At 42.9% G+C, this 24,646-nt stretch overlaps 1 protein-coding gene across 1 annotated transcript in view; it reads right to left on the bottom strand.

Moving 5' to 3' along the window:
* Positions 1-1,645: 1,645 nt before the first annotated feature.
* GPC6 (glypican 6) overlaps positions 1,646-24,646 on the bottom strand; it is a 1,007,074-nt gene continuing 984,073 nt past the window's right edge. The window contains exons 7-9 of the mRNA XM_081130061.1: positions 20,002-20,138; positions 6,237-6,412; positions 1,646-2,330 (exon numbers count right to left, since the gene is read on the bottom strand). Coding sequence (XP_080986187.1) covers positions 2,128-2,330; positions 6,237-6,412; positions 20,002-20,138 — 516 coding nt within the window. The 3' untranslated portion in view covers positions 1,646-2,127. The remainder of the gene's footprint in view (positions 2,331-6,236; positions 6,413-20,001; positions 20,139-24,646) is intronic.

The following is a 24,646-nucleotide window of genomic DNA, read 5'->3' on the forward strand; positions in this document are numbered from 1 at the left end:
TTATGTGGAATTGTTGACAGAAAGCCAAAGTTTGGTAGTGAAATGTTTTTCTAGGAGTATGTAACGCTGAATTAGGTTAAGTGTTGATTTCATAAAGATTTACATGAAAAGATGCCACAAAGTCTCTCAGAATCCTACGTTTCCTATTTCATTAGGCATACAATAGCAATAGATGCTTCTAAATACTTTCAGTTTTGCAAAAGTGCTCAATTATACTTAATACTATTGTGCCGCATATGTTCTACTTAAAAGTGATGACTAAATCAATAACTAATTATAATTTTGATGAGAAAGGGGATTGAAATATACCATTTACATGTTATTACTGTCAATGGGTTAATTAAAATGTGACTGTATACTGTGATGTCTTAAAACATTACTTTTCCCAACCCTAGATGTGTCATAAAAACCAAGAAACACATGGATAGCCAACTGTATTCATAAAGCCCCAGTTTGGTTTATTTTGCTTCTCTCTGCCAGGGGGAGCACAGGGCCTAGCTTTGCCACACTTGGTGGACCAGTTAGGCTGTGGCTCTAAATTGGCCTCTTGCATTAGGACATTTCTCCAAGTGCTAAACAGGAATCCTAGGCTGAAGGCATTGTACATGAAAGCAATGGTTTTGTGTGAAAAACACATTCTTTACGCATAGTTTCCATCACCGGTAAAGTCGTACACACCCATGGCTCTCTCCATGAGCTCGATATGGTCAGGAGCATCCAGGACAAAGCACGCTCATGCAAAAAGGGTGTGCCCTGGCAAACTTTTTATTAAATGGACAGTTAGATACGTAAAAAGATCTCTTTCTTGATTCTTGGTGCTCATTGAAGAATCCCTTCTCTGAGCAACACAAAACAAGAAGAGCTGGTTGACAAAACATTTTTGTTACAAAGGTGTGTCAACCCTGAGCTTGGAATTAAGAAGTTAAAATCTGTGATTTATATATATATAGATATAAAAATAGATGATCATACTAAGACTAAAAAAGTGAAAGAAATCTCCATGTCAATACTATATATATATATTTTTTGTCTTGACTTTTTCTGTTGTGAGTTATTTTGTAAGAGAATGCCCTTGTGATGCAGAAACCAACTGACACAAAGCAAATAGCTAAAAATGAAAACTCTGCATTGGATGGATCTAATTATTTATCAGTTCTTTAAAAGAAATCTTCTTTTGAGAGGGTAATGAGCACAGGGGCAGAAACTGAATTAATGTCCAACCTGTGGCTAAAGCAAAGCAATTGTATTGTTGATGATTATATTCAATTCAGACCTTTGAGGAGGAGGATTTAATGGGGGTGTCCACTAGTAACTGAAGATGAAGGGGAAAAATCTGTGCCAATTGGATCCAGTGGACAGACATTAAGAGAACTGAGGAGAATGGTCCCATTACTGCAACTGAAATTGGGCAGGGTGAGAGAGAGAGGTGCTGAGTTGTAGCAATATTTTACGTCATATTAAAGATAGAATTCTAAATTTAGTACCAGTACCTCTAAATGAGTTTGGTGTTGTGTGGTCAGAGTGCAAGACGATACCTCCAAGACAACGGTGTATTTTCACTACACTAAAAACAGTTTGAAACTTTCTCCCCACAGCATTTTTTAAAGCCGGATGAGTCACAGGAAAGCTTACACTGGGAGTTCCTGGCAATGATGAGCCTATACTGTTAAAGCTCTTTTATTTTTTCTCTCTCTTGTTTGCTTCTTTGTTGAAAATGCTGTTGTCTTGGGGTTTGGCCTGATTTTACAAAGAAAATTCTTTTCTTCCTATTATTGTTATTTTTCAGTTGTTATAAATGGGAGGGGGGAAAACTCACAACGTGAGATTCCTTTACTTCTGCAGCATAAAAGCAAATGAAGGTAAGAAAATCTCCTGGTACGAAAGATTTGAGTAAGAATTCTCTAGAATAAACAAGGTCCCCACAGATAGAGAAGGAAATAGGAAGCAGTCCAGTCTGGCACCCAGTACTCTTTGGGAAAACAAAACGGGAGGCAGAGTGCAGTACTGCTCTTCTCATAGAAAACGGTCAGTTTTTGTGGCATGGTCCATTGTCCAAGAGTGTAAGGAAAGAAGTGAGTTGGCTGTTCAAATAGCTAAAATGCAGTTTCATCTGACCAATAACCGGGATTATCTGCACAGTCTCTGCAGTGCCAGGACGACGCAGGCGAGAGACGCTGAGAGCAGGGAGCGGCCGAGCCGGGCTGCGGAAGAGTCCACTTCTCTCCGGTCGGGATCTACCGCAGGGGCCTCCGTGGTGACAAACTCAAACTCCGTGGGGCACACGTCATCCATGCACCCACTGCCACTCCCCGAGCCACTGGATTCATCGCCTGGTGTGGACAGATGGACAAAAAGTTAGAGCACAACCTGGAAAGACTGGAGGCATGTGACAAAATTGGGCATGATAGTGGAAGGGGACATCTCCCCACGGAAATGTCCTCACCCGACCTCAACAGGTTTGTGCTGGGCAGGTGGGCTGTAAGAAACAGTAAAATTTATATCCAGAGTTACCCACTAAGGAACACGTAAATCCCAAACCTAAGGAGTGGCCATACCTACCATGTTGGCATTGAAAAGGTATTTCTTATCCTGGCCAGTATTTAAATGACTTTAAGAAATTCCATTCTTTGCTCTTTTTGTACCTCAGAGCCATTGTTCTTAGTGGTTCTCATGCTTTTATAAAGGATTCTGGAAGAATGTTTTAAAGTAAGGAGGAGTAATAGTTAAGCAGAGGAAAACAAACGCCGCAAGTGGGAACTCGGGGAGCAGCGGCACACAGTTGTGGAAGGCGCAGGTTATCATCACTCTTGACTACTTTGTTCCTCCTCTGCTCCTCTAAGAACAAGGACAGACCTTGTGTCAACCAGTCTCTCCCTTTAAACCAGGGGTTGATTCATTATGGCTTGTAGGCCGATCTGACCTACTGCTTGTATTTGTATAGTCCACAACCTAAGAATGGTTTTTATGTTTTCAAGTGTTTAAAAAAAAATCAAATGAAAAATAATATTTTGTGACATGTAAAAAAAAGTGTCTATGTGAAATCTAAGCTTCAGTGCCCGTATAGAAAGTTACGGGAATGCAGCCACAGCCAATCACTTACACACTGTCTAATTCTGTGTTCACATATGGCCCTCAAAGCTGAACATATTTAATATCTGGACCTTTATAAAAAAAGTTTGCCATTTCCTGCCTGAAACCAATGCCCAGGTGCCCAAGCAGTATGTGGTCTTAGTGCAGCTCCTTTCTTGCTTGCCCGGAGTGCCTCAGGGCCTGCTCTATTCCCACTTCTTACTGCTTGGTTCGTCCTGTCTCATAAACTCTGTGTCTCAGACCTGAGCCCCAGGTCAGGCTCCATCAACTACTAGCTGGTGCAACTGTGTAGTTTACTTGTCTTCTTGTTTCCTATGAGTCCCCTCCATGAGAATGTAAACTTGTTGAGGTCAGAAACTTTGTGTAACTGTGCACTTCTGATCCCCATTGCCTTTAATGGTCCCTGGCATACAGCAGGTGCTCAATAAATAACTTGTTGAGTAAATCAGTGTGCCTTGGGCAGTTTACTCCACTTCGGTCATTTTCCTCATCTCAACATATAGGGACAATAAGATTTACCTTGCAAGGTATGCTTGAAGACACCCTGATGAAACGTGCGAGGACACCGAACCCAGTGCTCACAATGATGCCTGGTGGAGAAAACGTTTCCTACAGCAAAGGTGACCTAGAGTTTAATTTGCTGTGTTTTAAGTAAACTATGGCAAACCAGTTAGCCTTGCTGAGGCTCTGTTTCTTCTTCTGTAAAAATGAACATAATCCTATTTCTTTCACAGAATTGTTATGGGGCATAAATAAGATGATGTTCCTGGGAGGACTCAGGAAATTGTTTTCCTCACTTGCTCAATGATTCCATCCAATAGCCCAAACTCCTCCCTGCTGGCCCCCAACGGTGATGAGCTTGCTAAGCTGCTCCTGAAAGACTGGTGCCACCTCGGCTGCTTGATGCTACTTAAGTAAAGCTAAGGCAATTCAGGGACTTCTCCAATGTCTCCTGGGTGAGAAAGGCATAACTCGTCACAATTTTTTTCTAAAGGGACATCTAAATACCAGATAAGATAACTTGAATATACTATATTAGGTTCTTAACATTTTCTCTGATTCATCTTTAGAGGCCTTTACGAGGGGAAAAATGCCCATTAACTCAGAGATATCAGAATTGCTAAGGGGATTGTTCTAAACACTAATAATTATGAACAAGAAGTAATATAACCTTTACAAAAATATTAAAGTGATTTAGAATATTAAAAATGTGGTAAGCAAATGATGACAGGGGATTCCAGATGAGAATAGTAATGGCCCCATCTCTTTCTGGAAAGGAATCACAAACGCTGGAGTGATTTTTAAAAATGTGAAAAGCAATAAGGGTGATGATAGCTAGAAGATGTGCTAATGGTTTGTATGACCCTATCCTCAAATCAAGGGTCAAATTTGGTAATTGGGTTAGAGTTAAGTGACTCTCTTAACTATTGTGGATTTTTATTTTTTTTAAAGGGGAAATGGAGCAAAATCTTTCCTCAAGGACATTCCCTAAGCACTGCAGATTGACGTGTATGTAACCTCTTCAGGTAAGAGAGGAGAGAAAACCACGGCCAACATCAACCAATCCTTATGCCTCTTGAATAATTTATTCCAATAGTCATTATCCAGATAATAAAGCATTTTGTTAGCTAGAGAGGACAGAATGGATAAATGGAGATGAGTGAGGCTAAGTAATGAGCAAGGGAGAAGCAAAAAGGGCTAACACCTTGTGTAATAATGTTCTCTTCTGAAGAGGAGAGGAGAGGCTTAGTAAAGAGCGGAGAAATAATGGGACGATCTGAGACATTTTATAACAATGAAGTCTATTGGGTAGGAAATTATCCTGCATTTAGAAAGTTAATTTTTGTTATTTAAAATAGAATAAAGCACTAAAAATTTTCTTCAAGGGACAGCTCGGTAGGGTGATGGCTAAGACTTAGGTGAAACTTCTTTCTACCTCATTAATTCAAGTACACAAGTATCACCTTTGGCTTCAGTGATCAAATTACAAAATCACTGGCAACTCCATATCTCATGTTCAAGAAATCTTTTCCTGAGAACTGTCTCTGTAAGGGTGCTTGCTTAAAACACACACACACACACACAAAAATAACAACAAAAAACAAAAAGAAAACTTGCCTTAATAATTATACATCTTGAAACCATTTAGACAGAACCCAAATATAGTTTCATGTCAATGTTCTCTTAGTAGCCTTTCAAATAACTTCCAATGCTTTTATAATATTGAATAAAATAGTCAAGTGTAATATTGAATCTATATTTGACTATTTCTCTCAATATTTCAGATATGAATGTTAATGGTTTCTATATGTGTATGACTGGCTAGAGAGAGAACTAATGCAGTTGAATCCATGGCACATGAGATATTATCTTGGGTCCAAATATGGCCTCAAATAAACTTCCCAACTACCTCTGAGGCAGGGCTGCTTTCCTTCCTACAGAAGGGGAACCTGAGACTCAAGAGATAATTTGGGCCCTGGTGGGTGTGGCTCAGTGGTTGAGTGTAGACCTAGGATCCAGGCGATCGGGGTTCGATTCCTGGTCAGGGCACATGCCCGGGTTGTGGGCTTGATCAATGAGTCTCTCATCATTGATGTTTCTATCTCTCTCTCTTTCTCCCTCTCCTTTCCTCTCTCTGAAATCAATAAAGATATATTAAAAAAAATTATAAAAGAAAAGAAATAATTTGGTAAAGACTCAGGCTCATAAGTGACAAATCAGGGATTCCAGCCCAGCCTTGTCTGAGTAATCTTTAGAACGTTTTCCTCTTGGTGGCTGGAGGTAGAGGGAGCAGGAGTTTGGTGCAGAGACATAAATGTTAATGGGGAAAGGAGAAAGTGAAAACATTACTTTGTTGCTTTTTCATTAATGGATCAACTGGCAGATGAAACTCAATTTTAGCTTTGGTACAGCTGAATGCAACCCACTAAAACTTAGTGGGCTGCATCCTTAAGAGCAGCTATGATTTTATTAGTATCCTAAGTTTTGTGGATCAGAGCTTTCTGTCCAAAGAACTATAAACAGCTTTGCAGATTGGGCAAGAATGACACATGATGAAAGGTGAACATTGCTCTTGAATAAACATGGTGGTATAATCTTTAATGACCATTGTTGACTCTGGAGATTACTGGTAAAGACTTTCTTACTTGTGTCCTGGAAGTTGACGTCATTGCCATTGTATGCATTCTTCAGTTTGTTGGTCATCACACGAAGAGCCATGATCTGTTGCCTGATGAAAGTGTCGGGCCGAGTGATGTCCACATCCACCTCAGGATTGTTGATCTGGTTGGTCAGCCCATCATTCATGATCTCAGGCAAGTATCTGCAGGACACAGAGGGAGAAGACAGATGAGGGTGAGGCAGGAGGGGCCTTGAAACTGGATTCTGCCACACTATTTCTAACAGTGAGCCAAAACCTCGGCAGAAACGGGACCCAGTTTCTGGAAAAAAGGTCAAATAAAAATATGAAATAAATTTTCTCCAAGGGAGATAGGGCTAAATGGCTTCACAATAATTTTTTAAATGGCACTGAGTTCTTAGGTAGGCTTGCCTACAAATGAATGCACAATTGGGGACTTACAGAGATTATCATTTAAAATTAACTACTCTTTCTCCCTCTATCCCAAATGTTGATACTTAAGAATTTGTAGCTTGCTCAACTGTCCTGTTAATTTTGCTAGTAAGAACTAAACTTGTAAATTACACATGGTCTTAGAAAGCGCTCTTTTACGAGGATGTTCTTTCTCAACTGAGAAGGCCTTAACCTCAGATTTTTAAAAAAAGCCATCTTTGGAAAGTTTGAGAAGTCACCAGTGATTGCTGGAATACTTGAGGTGTCCATTAGGGTTTTTATCTTGTAATAGAATCTTGGGTCTAATTCATTATCATGTAAAACAGAGGGTAAAATCTAATAGTTCTTTCATTTTCTTACTTGTACTGAAATGGCAAATTTACATTAATATTTCTTTTACTTGTACTAAAACGTCAAAACTGTCACTTCTTCAGCATCAACTGCCTAAGCTGCCAGGTGCATTTATACCAGGGGAGACTAGAGACCTGAGAGTGCTTGGCGCCCCCTCTGACTTCTTACTCTCATGACCCGTCAGCTTCCCTTCCTCCTACTCACCTCCCACCTGCTTCGCTCCCGTTTCCCTGTCCCTCTAGAGTGCAGACAGCGAGAGCAGCCTCACACCGACGCCCCTGTTCTGTCTTTCCTTTTAGTGCATTCCGCACATGCTGTCTGATGAATCTTCATAAAATACAGCTTTCATCATGTCGTTCTTCTGTTTAAAAACGTTTGATGATAGTACCTAATGTCCACCGAGAGCTTACAGAAGCCAGGAGCTGTCAAGCACTTGGACGTGCATTTAAAATCCAGCCTCCCAGCAAGTCTAGGAGTTAGTACTATTTTATCCCCAATTTGTACAGTAGAATACTGAGGCTTAATAAGGGAAAAGTAACTGTGTAAAGTCACAGAGCTAATAGCTGACGAAACGATGACTGAAGCCCGGGCAGCCCAGCTTCAGAGCCCACGTACCCCAATGCTGCATGATTCCTCCTGTCAATCCTAAGCTACGACCCACACTTTAGGCCTCGGCGAGCACAGCCCGTCTCCAGCCCGTTTCTCCTTTCCCATGCGGCGGTGCTCCCCACCAGGGGCCTTTCCTGCCTTAGAGTCTGCTCCCTCTGTAGATCTGATGCCAGCCTGTCTGTGTACACCTTCTCCCTGCCTACAATACTCTTTCTCACTTAAGTTCCAAATATCCTGAAGACCCAGGTAAATTCTCACTTTCTCCATAAGACTATTTTCCAGCTTTTAGGGATCTGCCCATCCTTCTGAACGGCCGCCAGGCTCAGCGGGGCATTCTGTACACAGCATAAAGCCACCTGCCGAGGGAGTGAGGTGAGGCTGGAACCCAGCCAGGGTTCTGTGCCCACGAAGCTATGCACTTTTTATTTTAGAAAGTTTCAATATATACCAGAGTGGAGACAATAGGAAAACAAAGCCCAAGTACCCACTACCCACCTGGGTGCCTTTTTCTAATTCCTGCAAAGGCTCTATATTTGTCTGTGTCCTGGTAAGAAACAAGGGCACACTCAAAGGGGTCATAAAGAGAGTTTAAAGAAGAGACTTTTTATAAAGTTGTGGACAGGGTTGAAGGAAACCAGCACAGGGCATCGAAGAATCATGGGGCCAGACTGCACAAGAACTGAAAAGCACAGTCAGGTGCCAAAAGACATGGCAATGGCCAAACCTAGACCCATCATTAGGGAATGATATCCTGACCTCTCTAGTCCCTCCTTCTGACCTCTGGCTGCTGACTCCCATTGGCCGAAACCAAGTGGAAACCAGCAAGCTAGGGGACCCAGGTGATGCAGTCGGTAGGAGTTCTCCTCAGGGCACAGACCAAGGTGGAGGGCTGAAGAGTGGCTCTCAACGGGAATCAGCATGTCCAGCACAGACAAATGATAGGCTGATGCCTAATTGCTATGATTATAATTCTTTTACTGCCTCTAATATTGTTGCTTAAAAGCTGAAAAACACTCCTTTTCCTTTATTTTGTGCTTCCTGTTTACATATTCTTGTACAATATACTAATAATTCTTCTCTTTCCTGCAGATAATATTCCAAGTTCCAGAAACAAAAGGCTCTATCCATCAGTCTCCAAAAGAAGAAATAGAAACACACAGAGAAACTTGCATTTAAGCCATTTTTCAGCTATTGAAATCTAATGCACGGTGGCTTTGCGTATGAAGTGGTTCACCCATTGTAAATCATGAGTAAGCTCCATGCCTTCATCCATATCTTGGACAACGTTGCCTTCTCAATGTTCACCTCATGATGAATAATAAAGCACACAGGGCACGCTGCAAGTTCTTTTCAAGAACCTTCACAATATTTACTGCCTTAAAAATGTGCTAATTGAAATTTTTAAAAAGTATTGGAACTCTCTCTCTCTTTTTATCTCTCTCTCTTTTTTTCCTCCCACAGTGAAGAACTTCTGTGCTGCCTTTTAATAGACCTGGTATATCGATAAATTCTTCTTGGATTCTGAGATTGTCTTCCTGATCTAACGTCTAAAATGTGACATTGGATTGACTCTATTTGGCACTCGGTTATATGTGCTGGGCTCTGTGGGCTCTACCGCATGATTAAAGCCTGCTGGAATAAACAATAGCCAGTTCAGACCAACCTTTGCTGGTACTGGAGCAGAGAGGGGCTGAAAGGTGACCGCCGGCTCTGGTGTTGCCCTTCCACATTTAGGACAATGATTCTTGCAGCTGGACTTGTGCTGAGTCAGGGGAGAGCTTTGTTTCTTTCAGATGCTGTGTGCGCCGCATGGCTGGCCGAGACTCATTTATCAGACTCTGACGGCTGTAGCTTACACTGGGAATGGTTCCCCTGGGAGTCTGAGCATCCAGGAACAATAAGAGACTGCCAAATACACCCAGCCTCTAACTGTGCCTACTGATGTTCAGCCACTTACAATAAAAACAAGGAACAATGCACCCGTGTCCTCAGGAACCTTTTCTCCTTTCTGTGTATTCAAAGGGTAACTTTAGAGACAATGTGGAAACTTAAACTGAAAAATACCGTTGAACAGGAAAATGGCCATTTTGTTGCTCCACAGTGCATCCTGAGGTCAAATCTCTGGATCGCCCAGGTTTAGCCTGAAGGATCTATGGGAGCCCAGGTCAGCACAGGGACCCAGGAGCCCATTTATCTGTTGCCCATCATGTTTGATCTCTTTCTATAGTGATCACATACTGCAGGAATGGATGTAGCTTTGAGCTCATACTATTTTTCAGTTTATTAGTTTTTGCACCAGCTCTTTGGCCTGACAGCATTCTATTTTTGCACCCTCACAGTTCTGGGGGACATGGAAAGGAAGGAGAACCTTGCTATAGGTAGCTCAGGTTCTGAGGCTGGATGCACACTCACTTGGGGCAGGGAGAACCCAGAAATAAGGACAGACAAGGTCGTCATCGTTTATCAATGTTTCATGCTGTGGTGGGGCAAGTGGGTGGCACCCATGACCAGTTAAGCATAGTTTCCCCAGTTTGGTTCCTTTCTATTTCACAATGGCATGTATAGAGACTAAATCTTTGGCAATTTTGCAGAATTATTTTTCTTCACATCTGCTATGGTCTGAAAGTTTGTGCTTCCCCCCAATTCATATATTGAAAACCTAAAGCTCAAGGTGATGATGTTATGAGGTGAGGCCTTTGGAACGTGATTAGGCAGAGCTTTCATGACTGGGACTAGTGCCCCCATAAAAGAGGCTCCAGAGAGCTAGCCTTGCCCCTTCGCCACATGAGGACACAGTACGTCTGTGACTCAGAAGACAGTCCTCACCTGACCATGCTGATCTTGGACTTCCAGACTCCAGAACTGTGAGAAATAAATTTCTGTTGTTTATAAGCTACTCCATCTCTGGTGTTTTGCCATGGCAGCCAGAACAGATTAAGACATTTAATTTCATATTGTTGATATACGCTTCCTAGATCACACCCAGACATTGTAGCTGCTTAGGGTGGAAGAGCCCCAAGAGAATGTAGGGGCGCTGACACAGTGAACCTTGTGGGTGGCTGCAGGCTCTGTAACAGGATCCTCCCTGACAGTGTTGACAGCCTCTGTCACCTGAGAGGCATTAAACCTGAGAGACAAAGACTTGTCCCCACAGAAGTGTCCCACTGGCCAGCCACAATGCTTGTCATTGCTAACCTTCAAAATCACTCCTTTCAGTTGAACCAGTGCTTCCAAAAAGACCTGCTGATATCTGAATGTGCTTGCTGGGAGGAGAGACACATTCACTAATCAGCATTCAGTATTTCTCATCCACGTTAATGCAGGTAGTTGTTCTGATGAAAGGAGTTGCTTAGGGAGGGAACTGGGCACACACTCTCAAGACCTAATGTCGTTTGAAAGCCAGTCAAGTCTGAGAGGTGGCTACTTGTGAGGAAGGTTAGCTTGGTGGTGCCCATTGGGCTGGGCAAGAGTCCAAGTGGAAGCTGGGCCAGGAATGGGGAGAAATGGGGCTCCTAAGTACTGGTCTGGGCTTGTTTTCAGGTGTCTGACATTTCCTCTGACTGCTCTCTCCTCAAGGCACACTTTCGATGGCGAAAGCAGTTTCAGTTTTGTTTGTTGCCACAAATGAGCTCCATTCAATACATGTCTCTAGAGCAAGTTCTAATTCTAAGTTACATATTCATTGCCCTTCAATGGGTTTAAGAGTTGTACTAATGTAAGTAGATATAATACCAATAGAGGCTCCAAAGTCCTTATCTGCAGTTCCAAAGTTCAAATGTCTCCAAAGTTCGTTTCCTGCAGTCCATTGATTACCAAACTTTGATCTGATCTGAAATGAGGCTGACTTGAGTCCTCATTTCTCCCACTTAGTGTAAATAGTAATGCATTTTGCTGCAGACATGTACTGCGCTTGCTTGTTGAGTTCCAGCCTCAGACTCCACTGGGAGCACCTTATAAAAAATTTATGTGCTGTGATAATATTCTAAAATCAAAACAATTCTGAATTCTGAGCCACACATGGTCCCAAGGATCTCAAATAAGAGATTGTGAATCTATGGCATCCATAAGCCCTTTCAGAAGCTTTCTTAAAAATCTAAGTTTCTACTTCACAATCATTAGTATGGTTATTATTTAAAAAACCCAAAACATAAAATAACAAGTGTTGGTGGGGATGCGAGGAAATGTAAGTGCCTGTCATTAAGCTTTTGACTGCCCAGGAATCCATTTCAAAATACATCCATCTCGAATAAACATAATGCCAGCTGCATGACCCAGTTGCCAGCAAAATAATCAGGTGACGAACTAGACCACCCTGTTTGTGAAAGTCCCCTTTCAGAAAGCCTTGGGTAATCTAGAAACTGACCACTTGAGGGACCACACATCTCCTTTCCCATGTTCTAATTCCAGCTCTTATGCTCTGAATTAGCCAATAAAGAGTGAACCCTTGAAACCTTGGCCACCTTACCCTCAAAAGCTAATAAAGGCAGAGCCCCACATTCTCTCCCCCCTCTCTCCATGACCTTGCTCTGTGGCTCCCAGGCATGCCAGGCCTCCCCCAGGACTTGTGAGTAATAAATCTTGTTCCTCAAAGTTCCCTCCCTGATGGTTTCTTGCTAAATTGCCGTGATCATAATAAGAACCACAAGAGCGAACCCAGCTGAAAATCTGGGCTCTGGTGGGGGAAATGTCTGTGGAACTTACTGTGAGTGGTGTGTGACAGGACCATGCAGCAGGCATTCCTGACCAGAGGCAATACCATCAGTAGACTTGAGATCAATGGAACATAGACAAATTGGAAGTCTTTCTGTATAGCTAGAGGGAATGTAGAAAGGTACTGGAGTTGTAGAAAAGAGTATGAAACATGGAATTACCATATGATTTAGCAATTCCACTTCTGGAATTATCATTCCAAAAGAATTGAAAGTAAGTACTTGAACAGAGATATGTACACCCATATTTATGGCAGCATTATTCACAACAGCCAAAAGGCCAAAGCAACCCAAATGTCCGTTGATGAATGAATGGATAAACAAAAATGTGGTAAATCCATAGGATACATTCAGCCTTAAAAAGGAAGGAAATTCTGACACATGCTACTACGTGCATGAACCTTAAAGACATCATGAGGCCTGAAATAAGCCTGTCACAAAAGTATAATTACTATATGACTCCACTTATATGAGTTACCTGGAATAGTCAAATTCACAGAGATGGGAAGTAGACTGTTGGTTGCCAGGGGCTGGGGCTGGAGGACTGGAGAACATTGAATGGGTGCAGAGTTTCAGTTTAGGAAGATGAAAGAGTTCTGTGGGTGGATGGTGGTGATGGTGTACAATAAGTGAATGTACTTAATGCCACTGAATTGTACACCTAAAAATGGTTCAAATGGTAAATTTTAAGTTATGCATATTTTACCACAATTTGGAAAACTCTGTTTTAAGTATAACCTTCTAAAGTTCTTGCTATACATTACTTTTTTCCCTTTCCATCTTTCCTGACTAGGAAGTAGAGCCACTCAAAGTATGCTATAACTTTAGGCTCAAGTGAATTGATAGATTCTCAAAGACTGTTAAGCCAGAGATGTCTGTGGCATTGGGTACTTCAGAAAAATGTGACACTGAGATGTGGTCAAAGGCACAGAGACCGACCCAGGACACCTGAGATCTCTGAGGCCCAGCAGTGTGATCACGGGCAAGTCACAGCTACTTTATACAATTATTTCATATGTTCCTGTGTATATAACACCTTATTTGCTTCATAAGCTGCCATTTTGAGTAAAAGTATATGAAAATGCTTGAAAAATATAACATACTGCGCAATTCTAAGGCATTCTCATGAAAACTAAGTTGTTAGCACAGCTCCCTCGAATGCCAAGCTTGTTTCTTAGGACTGGCTGACAGCAGCAGACTCTGGAGTTTGCAAGTGTAAATTCTTGTAGAGGAATGATCTCTGGGGCTCCCCTCCAGCTGGAGAGCGTGCAGGAGATGGTTCGGGAATTCTTGGAGGACATAGCAGCTCGATTCTTTGACTTGGCTCCTAGCTCACTGGCAGGAGCTCCCCAAACCCATCCTTCCTTGGTAGAACTGCAGTCAGCAAACTGCAGCGCGGGTAGGAAAGAAGACCCACGAGCCAGGTATCGGGGCTGGGAATTGGCGACAGCAGCATGTGTCCTTCCTCCTACTCGTAGCCACAGTTTTCACCGCTTGCAGGAGGTGCCCGCAGGGTCCCTACCTGGCAGGACAGTCAGCCTCGTGGGGGCTTCCCTCGCGAGTACACCAGAGAAGGGGCGCGGGCGGTCGGGGCGCCAGGTCTGACAGTTGCCGGTTCCCTGCCCTGGCTGATTTCCCACCTTGCCGAGGTGTTTCCCGCCTGGGTATGCACTGGATGTTTTACAATTCTTTCACATGCAGCGAGAGTGCTCTGGGACACTTTGCAATCAGGCTAAGACAATATTGTCCTGCCAGATCTGCCAGGCCACTGCCTTTGACAGATTTCTCATCCCCATGCATCGTTTCGTCCCTCTTCCATCTGCTCAAACTTACTCATTCATGACTTGCTATTTTCTTTGCTTAGTCAAAGCCCTCAGTGGCTGCTGACAGTGACTGATCTCTTCTCTAGATATTTTTTTATTTTTAATTTTCCTATTTCTCACCATTTACTGTATTCACCTCCTGGCATCAGGGAGGATTTCCTTGGGGTGCAGTTATTTCTGTGAGGATCAGGTGCCTTAAAAGACAGCAGAGGCTCCCTACAAAAGCTCTGTTTCCAAAGGATCCAATCAATACTCGTCCCTCATTGAATCTTGCTTGCCTCCTCCCAGAAGGCATTTTAAAGAAAGGACAGAGGGACAGCTACAACACTGGCTTACAAGGAGTGAAAGTGGAAAGTTATTTTGCTAACTTTATGGGGAGAGAGAGGAGTCTGAAAATAACTGACCCAGGGAACCTGAAGACTCTGTAATGTGTGTGCTCTGTCATGAAATCCACATGCTGTTACTGGGACTTGCCTCTCGGACTGGCTTCAATTGATGTTCTTCCTGCCCCACCCCACCCCTCCGTCCCCCATACCTCTTTCCTTTGTAACTCCCATGAGTGTACAGAAAGAATCCCCCTGAAAAGAAAACAACCCTCAATGTAATCGGACATGGCTATCTCCTCAAAAAGCAGACTCTACCTCCAGAGGAGCAAAAGGAAGAGCTTATATGAACCAGGGGCTTTCTTTTTCCTTTTGCGGCTGCCTGACAAAGCTCTGAGCCGTGTATGCTAACCATATAAAAGTTTTATTTCCTTCTCAGCTGTGCTTTCCTGCCTCCCATCTAATCATTCTTCTCTCGCTTTTGTCCAGACGGCTCATTCTGGCCGCCCGGCTGCCCAGAACACCCTTCCCAGCGATGACGGATGGCGGCAAGCAGCCTCCCAGGGCCTCCAGGTTTACCCTGGGAGCTTTAGGAAGCCTAGATTTGTAACCTGCACCATGACTCTTTAATTTTTTTCCCTTTGGCCTTCTAGATTATTATCGATTTCCCTCCCTTACTTACTAGCTTCCTTTCAATTCCTATTTGTCTGAGTTGAGTCAGAGTGTTGCCCTGGCCTCTCCTGTTTCATCCTAAAAAGTTGCTTAGCTAAGTGAGAAATGAGAGGAGTAGAAGTTACGCTCACAAACACACTTTCTTGCTGGTCCCTGAACATGCATCCTGGGCTGCCTTGCTTGGGTGGCAGATGCTGTCATGAATTCTAAGGAACATCCTTTCTTAGCTATTCTGATAAAGTAGGATGTAATTTCTTATACTAACTACTATGGACTACATTTTTGTGTCCCCCCAAGATGCATAAACTGAAGTCCCAGTCCCAGTGTGCTGGTATCTGGAGGTGGGGCCTTTGGCAGGTCATTCGGTTTAGACAAGGTTGTGAGGGTAGAGCCCCCATGATGTGATTCGTGCTCTTAGAAAAAGAAGAGATCAGAGTCTCTCTGTCATGTAAGGGCACAAGCCAAGAAGAGAGCTCTCCCCAGAACGCAACCCTGCTGGCACCTTGATCTTGGACTTCCAGCCTATGAGAAATAAATTTCTGTTTCGGCCATCCAGTCTACAGTATTTTTATTACAGTGGCCTGAGCTGACTAGGCCACTGGTTGAATCATCATGGCCACAACAGCATTCCATGTGAGACCAGAGGTTTCTGTGGACAATATCCTGCAGTTGTGAAGGCTGTGCTGTATTTTCAACTTAAAATTCTCTCTTGATGCACATGTGAAGTCCATGCAGTTCATTGTTAAGATGATTTCAACCTGGCCTGTGCTCCAACTATCTTTAGTGGGTGACATTACAACTGAACTATGTGACCTCTCTGGCCTTATTGCTGCTATTGTTTTTTGTTTGTTTCTTTTTGTTTTTTTAAAATTCTCATCCAAGGATATTTTTTCCATTGCTTTTCAGAGAGAGTGGAACTGGGGGGGAGGGAGAAAGAAACATCTATTGGTTGCTTCCTGCACTCGCCCCCGACCAGGGCCAGGGATCGAGCCTGCAACCGAGGTACGTGCCCTTGGCCGGAATCTAACCTGGGGACCCTTCAGTCCACAGGCCGATGCTCTGACTACTCAGCCAAACTGGCTAGTGCACTGCTGTTGTTTTTAATATAAAAAACACCCCATTACCGAGAACATCAAGGGTATCCATGAAGACAAAGAGAAAACAACACATGGTAATATGCTGTCTGAGGAACAAAAAGGGGAATTTGTTACACGTTAATAGGAGCTTAAACTACAACTGCCAGGTAAAATACAGGACTACCAGTTAAACCTGAATTTCAGGTGAATAGTGAATCCTTTTTTAGCATAAGTGTGTTCCATCTGGTGCGTGGTGTTTTTATGTGCTACACCTGGCAAACTCTGCCTTAGAGCCTTGCTACTCAAATTGCGGTCCCTAGACCAGCATTAACCGCACCCTCTGGAAGCTTGTTGGAAATGCATCATCTCAGGCCCCACCCAGACTTCTTGAATCAGAGCCTTCATTTTTAACAAGATGCCTGAGAATTTGGCCTGCACATCAATGTTTGAGAAGCACTGTTTTAAAGTTTACAACCTATTTTTATGGACATTACTACATTGGTTTTCAAATTGTCCCAATAGGTTGGAAAGGAAAGGGGAAGCAGGGCAGGGGTCCTCTTGATGACCTGGTGTTGTCAGAATGGAGATGCAAATGTTGACAGGGTCATGGGCACGTGGCAAGTGGCAATTTCCTCTCATCAAAGGGCACAGTCTCCTCCTTGTGCCCCACCTCCTCTTTCCAGACTTGTTTAGCTATTAAAGCAGAGTGAGATCTTCCAGGGATGGGTGAGGGTGGGGGCAGGGGGACAAAGGTGGGTTCATATTCTAGGGGAGCCAGTGCTTACACACCCCTGACAATTATCTCAACACAGCAAATTTCACCCTGTCACTGCCATAGCAGCCACATGTATGTGTCTCCTGTTCTCTCTATTTCAGGTCATTAATTTCAACAGGTGCCATTCATTTAATAACACTCTTTAGAAAAATAAAATAATCACTGGTGTCAATGGACATATTCTCTGCAGGAGTAATTTTGATTTCAGAAATGTTCAAATGTGAAATAGACATGTTTCTGAATCAAGGAAGCATGGTAAAGAGCTATGGAGTAGCATTCAGAAAATAATCAGGAGAAAGATGGGTGATGGAAGAGAGGCTGGATCAGGCTAGATCAATAAAAGGGCTGCAGGAGTGGATGTGAACTGAAGAATGTGGCTGAAGGAGTCTGCTCGATAAAACATAAAGAGAGGGAGAATGTCTGGGTTATCAGTGGTATCTTCCCATAGGCTCGAGTGTAACAACTCCAGACTGTGACAATCTCTGTCAATGCTAATAAGCATCTCTGTTCCATATCCATTAACACCTGTCGATAGGTTTTTAAAAAGGTTCTGGTTCTTTTATTTCAGATGGATGATAAGAATAACCTTTCTTTTCTTTAAACAAGCATTCTTAACTGTCATCTGAAAAATCTATACTTCAAAAGTAGGAAAAAATAGGTTATTATCTACTTTCCAAGTGGATCTTTCAACTTACAAAATAGTTCAGCAAAATTTCAGTGATGAAATTTCCTTAAGTGAAACTCTCAAGATCAATTAATATTTGAATGAAAAGAAACTTTCAATTAAATTTAATTCAACAAGTCTTTATTGGTTATCTACTTATTATGCTATACTGGGTGAAATTCTGTAATAGTCCTGCAAATGATTTTATTGCATTAAACTTGATGATTTCCCTCACCTGCATAAAGTCCTCCAATGTCTTCCCATGGACCTCAGGATAAAAGTCAAATCTGGCCCCTCAGTACTCTTCCAGGTGCTGTTCCAGGACCACCTATGTGGTCCTCTCCCAAATCTACAGTCCCACAGGGTGGTACTTGAAGTTCCAAAATCCACTGTCCTCTCTCCAGCCACTGTGCCTTTTCATGTGTTGATAGACAACAGTGCCATGCACAGATGCCTTGCACAGTGTCTGGACAGAGAGAGTGCTTAAAGATATTGCTGATGGAATGATGGGACTTACTGAACCAATGGGACTTACTAAATCTGTTACAGAGCTAAGGATCTGTTTCATTTTTTCTCCTAACCTGGGGAGGGCTGTGTTTCAGAGGCATGATAGAGAAGTGCTAAGAATACTGGGCTAGGATTTGGGAGATTTCAGTTGTCACCCTTGTTAGTCGGGTCACCCTGGACTAATCATTTCCCAGTCTGCGCTCCTGATGTGCACAATGAGGGACTTGGCTGAACCATCCCAGTCATCTCTGGCTCTAACTCCAATGATCTTTATCTTCCCCATTCATTTTCTTGATGGAGTATAGCCCCCTCCCCAATCCATGCCTGCAGCCATTTGTTTGTATTTCCTACTGTAAGAAGTTGCATATGCACCAATATCCAGCAACCTGCGTAACCATCCATGGGAATGTAGCTCAAAACACAGCCTTCATTTTAGCCAAGGCTGAAGGGTAAACACAGATGGGAAACAGACCAGCTCGAAAAATCAACCACTTAATCCATTAGGCCATCTGGTCATCCTTTACAGTGTCTTTCTGTATAGTCATCAGGAAAAGACACATTAGAGGCTGTTTGATCACAGCTGAATTTGCTGGCCATCAGTCTCCATCTTAAAGGCCGGACACTGGTAAGTTACTAGGCATTTTTGAGGGGCATGTTGTTGATATTGTGAATATCTTTCTTTACCTCATGATCTAATATTCGTATATTGATATTTTGGGGCTACTTGAAATACTATAGCTTTCCTTATAATTGTCTAGCTTTCATTTTGCTAAGCTTTCCCTAGAAAGCTAATAATATGACTGCCAATAGATGCTAAAAAAATGCAACTCTGCAGTGTAAGAAATACACCTAATGAGAATCTCAGTGCACCCCTGCTTACCTTCTGCAGTTTCTTCTGAACCTAACATCCACATATCTTCTTGTTGCCTTTTGATCACAGCTGCTTCATAGGCTTGAAACTGCCCAATAAGGCTCTAGAACAGACCCCCCTCTTAGCTTTTCCACCTGCTGGTCAATCCCCAAAGATTCCTTGAGGCCAATGCACCAGCTGCTCTACCCACCTGCATCCCTGCTGGGTAGGGTTTGGGCAGACCCCTCTCCTGGTGTCCTGCCCTGCTTGCCAACTCCCAGCCAGCGAGTTCCCCCATCCAACTTCTCCATCCTATGAAAACTCAGGCCAAGCCCATTCTTGGGCTGAATCAAGAAATTGAGAAATTTCATATCAAGTGATAATAGCACTGGGCAGCCAAACAGCAGGGTGGAAACAAAGCCATCTCTCATCAGGAGATTCCAACAGGACTTTCCAAGGCACAGGACCTATGAGAACGCTGTCCTGGTTGTCCCTCAGTCATTTTGTTCCTCCCTTACCCTTTCAATGAGCATTTCAAAACACTATTTTTTTCTCCAAGGGTGAAAAAAAAATTAGTTGAATTTTCATTTCCTGTTTAATTTGTGATGGGGAGAAAACAGAAAGCCGAGCAAATTTAACTACGGATAAAAATAGCTCTGCTGTCTTAAAGTCATTAAGTGAACGTAAAAGGCTCTCTGTGATCGCAAGATATCCGTGACCTGGCATCTGTCACCATGCCTCCGCCCTCATCCAGAGGCACGGCGTTCGGAACAAGGATTCCACGCTTAATGGCACCTTGAGAGTAAGTGCTCCCAGGTGCCCATCAAACCTGTCACTTTGAACAGCTGTTGCTAAGTGCCGACTTGTCCCCTCCACCCTCTATTGCTTTTTGCATAAACAAGTCTGCAGAGTTGTGCCAGGAGTGCCTTCTGGAGCTGGATGTGCAGAGCCACGTCCATACAAACCGCGGGTCACCCTCACCTGGCTTTGCTGTGCCCGTTCCAGCATTCCTCTTCGTTGGATGTGCCCGCTGTCACTCTTTCATCCTTGCAGATGGTGTAGGGCAACGCCGACCAGACCTTTTTAGAGAGCTTCAGTTTCTCTTTTATGTCTGTGACCTGATCGAGAAAGAAAGCAAGGGAAGACAGTGACTATTGTTCCCAAGTGCTGTCCTTTCCTACACAAGACACAGAGCAGGGGAAGGTGAGCGGATCTGTCATAGGACGAGCACAGACTCTTTCTGGGTTTTAAGAGAGACGCAGGACTTATTGTCCAGGAAAGCCTTGCTTCCCCTCCCTCAATCTCTGCTCCTTCTGGCAGAGAGTTCTCAGGTCATTGGCTTTTTGTTTTCCATCTTTTCTGTCCTTCCTATCCTTTGAATGAAAAACTTATGAAGCAACTCGGCTGGCTTCGAGTCCCTCTCCAAATGGGAGAAATAGGTGTGCCTTACTGCAAACACCCCAAATATTTTCTTTAGAATTCATTTGCCTGGCTGTCAGATAAATGCACCTGAAAAATGCACCAAGAGATAAAACGTCTTTCCCAATGGTCTGCATGTTTCCGCGAGAAATACATATTGTCACTAATTCAGCTGCTAGTAACCTCTGCTTCTAACTAACTGACAGGCCCATATAGCACACACTTGGATGGTGAACAGCAACCCAATCCCATTTAAAACTCTCTAGTTCCAGAGAGAAAAAAGTCATTCCAAATACAGGTAAGTGTAACATCCATAGCCCTGTGGATGGATGGCCAGGAGAAGCTTAGTCACACCACCTTTAGTGTTTTCAGGCTCCACACTGACTGCACCTGGGGAAAGGGCAGGGAGAGAAATTCAGTACCATTTTAGTTCCAAAATTAACACTGAAGTTCATGCAGTTACAACCTTGATTTCCTGTTCTACCTCCATGACCATTGGTAAAGTCTACAGACATTTGAAAAGCATCTATTATAGATTGAATTGTGTCCCCCAAGTTCATATGCTGAAGGCCTAACCCCCACTTCCTCAGAATGTGATCTTATTTGGAGATATGGTCATTAAAGAGGTAAGGAAGTTCAAAAAGAGGTCATTAGGGTGCCTCAATCCAATATCACTGGTGTTCTTTCACAAAGGGGAGATCTGGACACTGAGATATGCACAAAGGGAAGGCAATGTGAGCAGACATAGGAAGAAGACATCCATCTACAAGCCAAAGGAAAAGGCCTGGAAAAGATCCTCTCCCTCACAGTCTTCAGAAGAAACCAACCCTGCGGACACCTTGATTTTGAACTTCTAACTTCCAGAACTGTGAGACAAATTTCTGTGGTGTAAGCCACCCAGTCTGTGGTACTCTGTTATGACATTCCTAGCAAATCTATGCAGCATCCTACAAGGGAGAACCACTGAGACTTAATGGCGTTGTTGTACATTTGAGATCAATAGCCTTCGGACACAAAGTGTTCTATGTTTACTGTGGATGGAGTATAGTCTCGAGAAAAAAAGTCTAAACATCTTTTGCCAGGTTTAAGAGTGAACACAAAGACATGAAAGACTCTGACAATTGATTTTGGCTCCAGTCATGTTTCTCAGTAGTTCTAGAATGATAGTCCTTGACCCCTGCTTAACTGTGGTTCTGATGATGACAGGGGCTTCAGTCTTGGGAACCATCTGCTCACCCATAAAGTGCTGAAAATGACCCGAATGCTGAATCCGAGAACCTGGTACCTATCTGTGAATAGTGTGATGTTACTTTTGCTTTAGAGTGTGAAAAACAATCTGTGAGTAATGACATTCCAAGGAGTAGCTCACACATATGAAGTGTTTAGGACAACCTGAAACCTGCACTCCCTGATTCCCCCCATTCCTGTGACCTTGGTCCACAGGCTGACCCAGCTCTCCTAGCCAAACTGACTGGGTAAGAAAGTTTGCAATAAGAACCTGTCCTTTTCTGCTCATCTCTCCAGGCACAGATGTGTGTGTAAATTGTTACTTGTTTTTATTTTTGGTTTTAAAGATAAGTGTCATTTCTGGATGGAAGGCACATAGATGAATGTACATTCTGTTTCTTAATGACAAAAAAATTCCAACACCCCAAATACCAATTAATAAATGCTGAAAGAAAGATAGAAAAATCACCATTCTGCTACCACCATCATAATAATCGATCTCAGCATGTAATATTAAAAGATGCTGTTGTGGGTTGAATTGCATCTCCCCCAAAAAGATGTTCGAGTCAGGACCACAGTACCTGTGACTGTGACTTTATTAAGAAATAGGGTCGTTAGAGATGATCAAGTTAAAACAGGGTCCTTGGGGTGGGCCCTATGAATTTGTCCTTATAAAAAGGGAAACTTGGACACAAAGACAGAGACACACAAGGACAAGACTGTATGAAGATGAAGGCAGAGCTTGGGTAATGCATTTACAAGCCAAGGAACTCCAAGGATCGCCAGCAAAGCACCAGAAGCTGGGGAGGAGCCTGGAGGAGACTCCCTCATAGGCTCAGAGGGAACCAGCCTCTGACCCTTGGCTGTCAGACTTCCAGCCCTCAGACCGGGAGACATTCAATTCCGCCCTCGAAAGCCACCAGTGGGTGATGCTTTGCTGCAGGAGCCCTAGCAAACTGGGACAAATACAAAAAGTGTTGGGTAAAAAAGTCTGATGGAGAACAGGATATTTACAGAATCTCAAAGTATTCCTTCACAGATTACTTATTATTACAGAGGGAAAACTGGTCATTTTACAGGGTAAAAATTGGCAGGCCCCCCCTTACCCAAGTGATAAAACAGGACAAATTGATGTCGAGCACTTCCTGATGCGATGTGACAAGGACACATCACTTCTGCAGCCAAAATTCATAACTTGAATTCAATTACGAGGACATGTCAGACAGACCCAAACTGAGGGACCTTCTGCAAAACAACTGTCCTGTCATAAAAGACAAATGTCAGTCATAAAAGACAAAGAAAGGCTGAGAGGTTCTTCCGGATGAAGAAGAGGTGTTGTGTCCAAACGCAGTCCTGGACTGGGTGCTAGATCGTAAAGTAATCTCCATAAAGGACATTTTGGGACAGTTGGCAACATTTGAACAACAACTCCATATTAATAGTATTGCATTAGTGTTAAATGTCCTGAACATGAAATGGTACTGTGGTAATGCAGAAGAATGCTGGCTTCTTAGGAGACACATGCTCAAGTATTTAGAATTAAAGGTTATGATTTCCACAACTACTCTAGAATGCTTTAATCATCATAATAATCAATACATAGATATCGAGAGAAAGCGAGAAAGCAAACGTGGCAAATTTTTAAATAATTAGTGGACCTAGATGGAGGTACGTAATTTTTAAAAATGTGGGTTTTTTGGTAAGTTTGAATCCTTTTTAAAAAATTAAGTAGGTCAGAAATAAAATCCCTCACATTTGGTTTGTTCAGCTTTGGTGTCCTTAACATCACTCCAGGCCGCTCATCTCACTGCTCAAACACAAACCCCAGAGAAAGAATTAGGTGTTATGTATTCATAACTCATTCAGAAAATTATCACCAGCCTCAGGACTGAAAGAGTGTAGGGTTTATCCTGTCCCACTATAAAGTATACCAGGAGTAAGCATCCCTTTTCTGATTATTTCATAACTAAATTCCCACCTTTATACTCTGAGAATCTGAACCAAATGTGTATTTTTTGAGACACAGAGAAAGAATAAAATTGCATGATGTTCCACAGGTATCTCTTCTTTTAATATTTTCAGAATTTACGTTGTGCTGCTCATTCTTTAACTGAAACTCAAGCATTATTTCCTTCAAGGTGTGCTCTCTGTCCCCAAGTTAGATTTAGGTTCAAAGGTGTGTCCACAGTAGCCTGTCCATGATTCTAAGTACTGATCACCCCAAACTTGTAACTGGTTTACTTTTCTGAGTTGCTCTTAGGTCACATGCTTCTTGATGCAAAGACGAGGTACTAATTTGTCTCCGCTTAGTATGGGTCAAGTGACGAATCAATCACCTTGTTTGCCTGGGACATCGGGGATTGTAGGACACCGAATTTTCAGTGCTAAAATTGGAAGGTCCTGGGCAAACCAGGACAAGTTGGTCATACAGGTTTCTGCACACAGTAGGTGCTTAATAAATGTTGATTGAGAAAATAGATTTCATTGTCTCACTCTATTACCAGGTCATAGACAATATCGCCAACACAAGATACTTGGGGTCACACAATGTGCGCCCTTGTCTCAAAGGGGGTGAGAGGAGCTGTCAGCTCAGCGAGGATCTGGGACCTCTCAAACGGTTCCCCACAACACAGTTTATAAGCCAGGCTGTGTGCACACCAGCTTTCAGCAGCCAAGCATTTTCATTGTGCAGTTGAAGGAGAGACCAGCAAAGGAGCAGTGAGAGATGCAAATGCTGTTTTAACATTCTGCACAGAAAGAGGGGTAATTCACTTTCCGACTCGGATAGCGATGCACACAGCTGGGAGAACGGACACTGTTAGCCCCTGGAGAGGAACATGCCTTTGATTCTAAAGAACAGCTGAACGACTGCAGTTTCAAAAAAGTTTTTCAATTCTCACACTGTTTAGAAATATTTTCTGTTATTTTTATTCCTGAATAATATATGGGACTACTTTGCTGTAACTCCAGACCTGAATTG

Source organism: Miniopterus schreibersii, assembly GCF_964146895.1.
Source record: "Miniopterus schreibersii genome assembly, chromosome: 2".
NCBI lineage: Eukaryota > Metazoa > Chordata > Mammalia > Chiroptera > Miniopteridae > Miniopterus > Miniopterus schreibersii.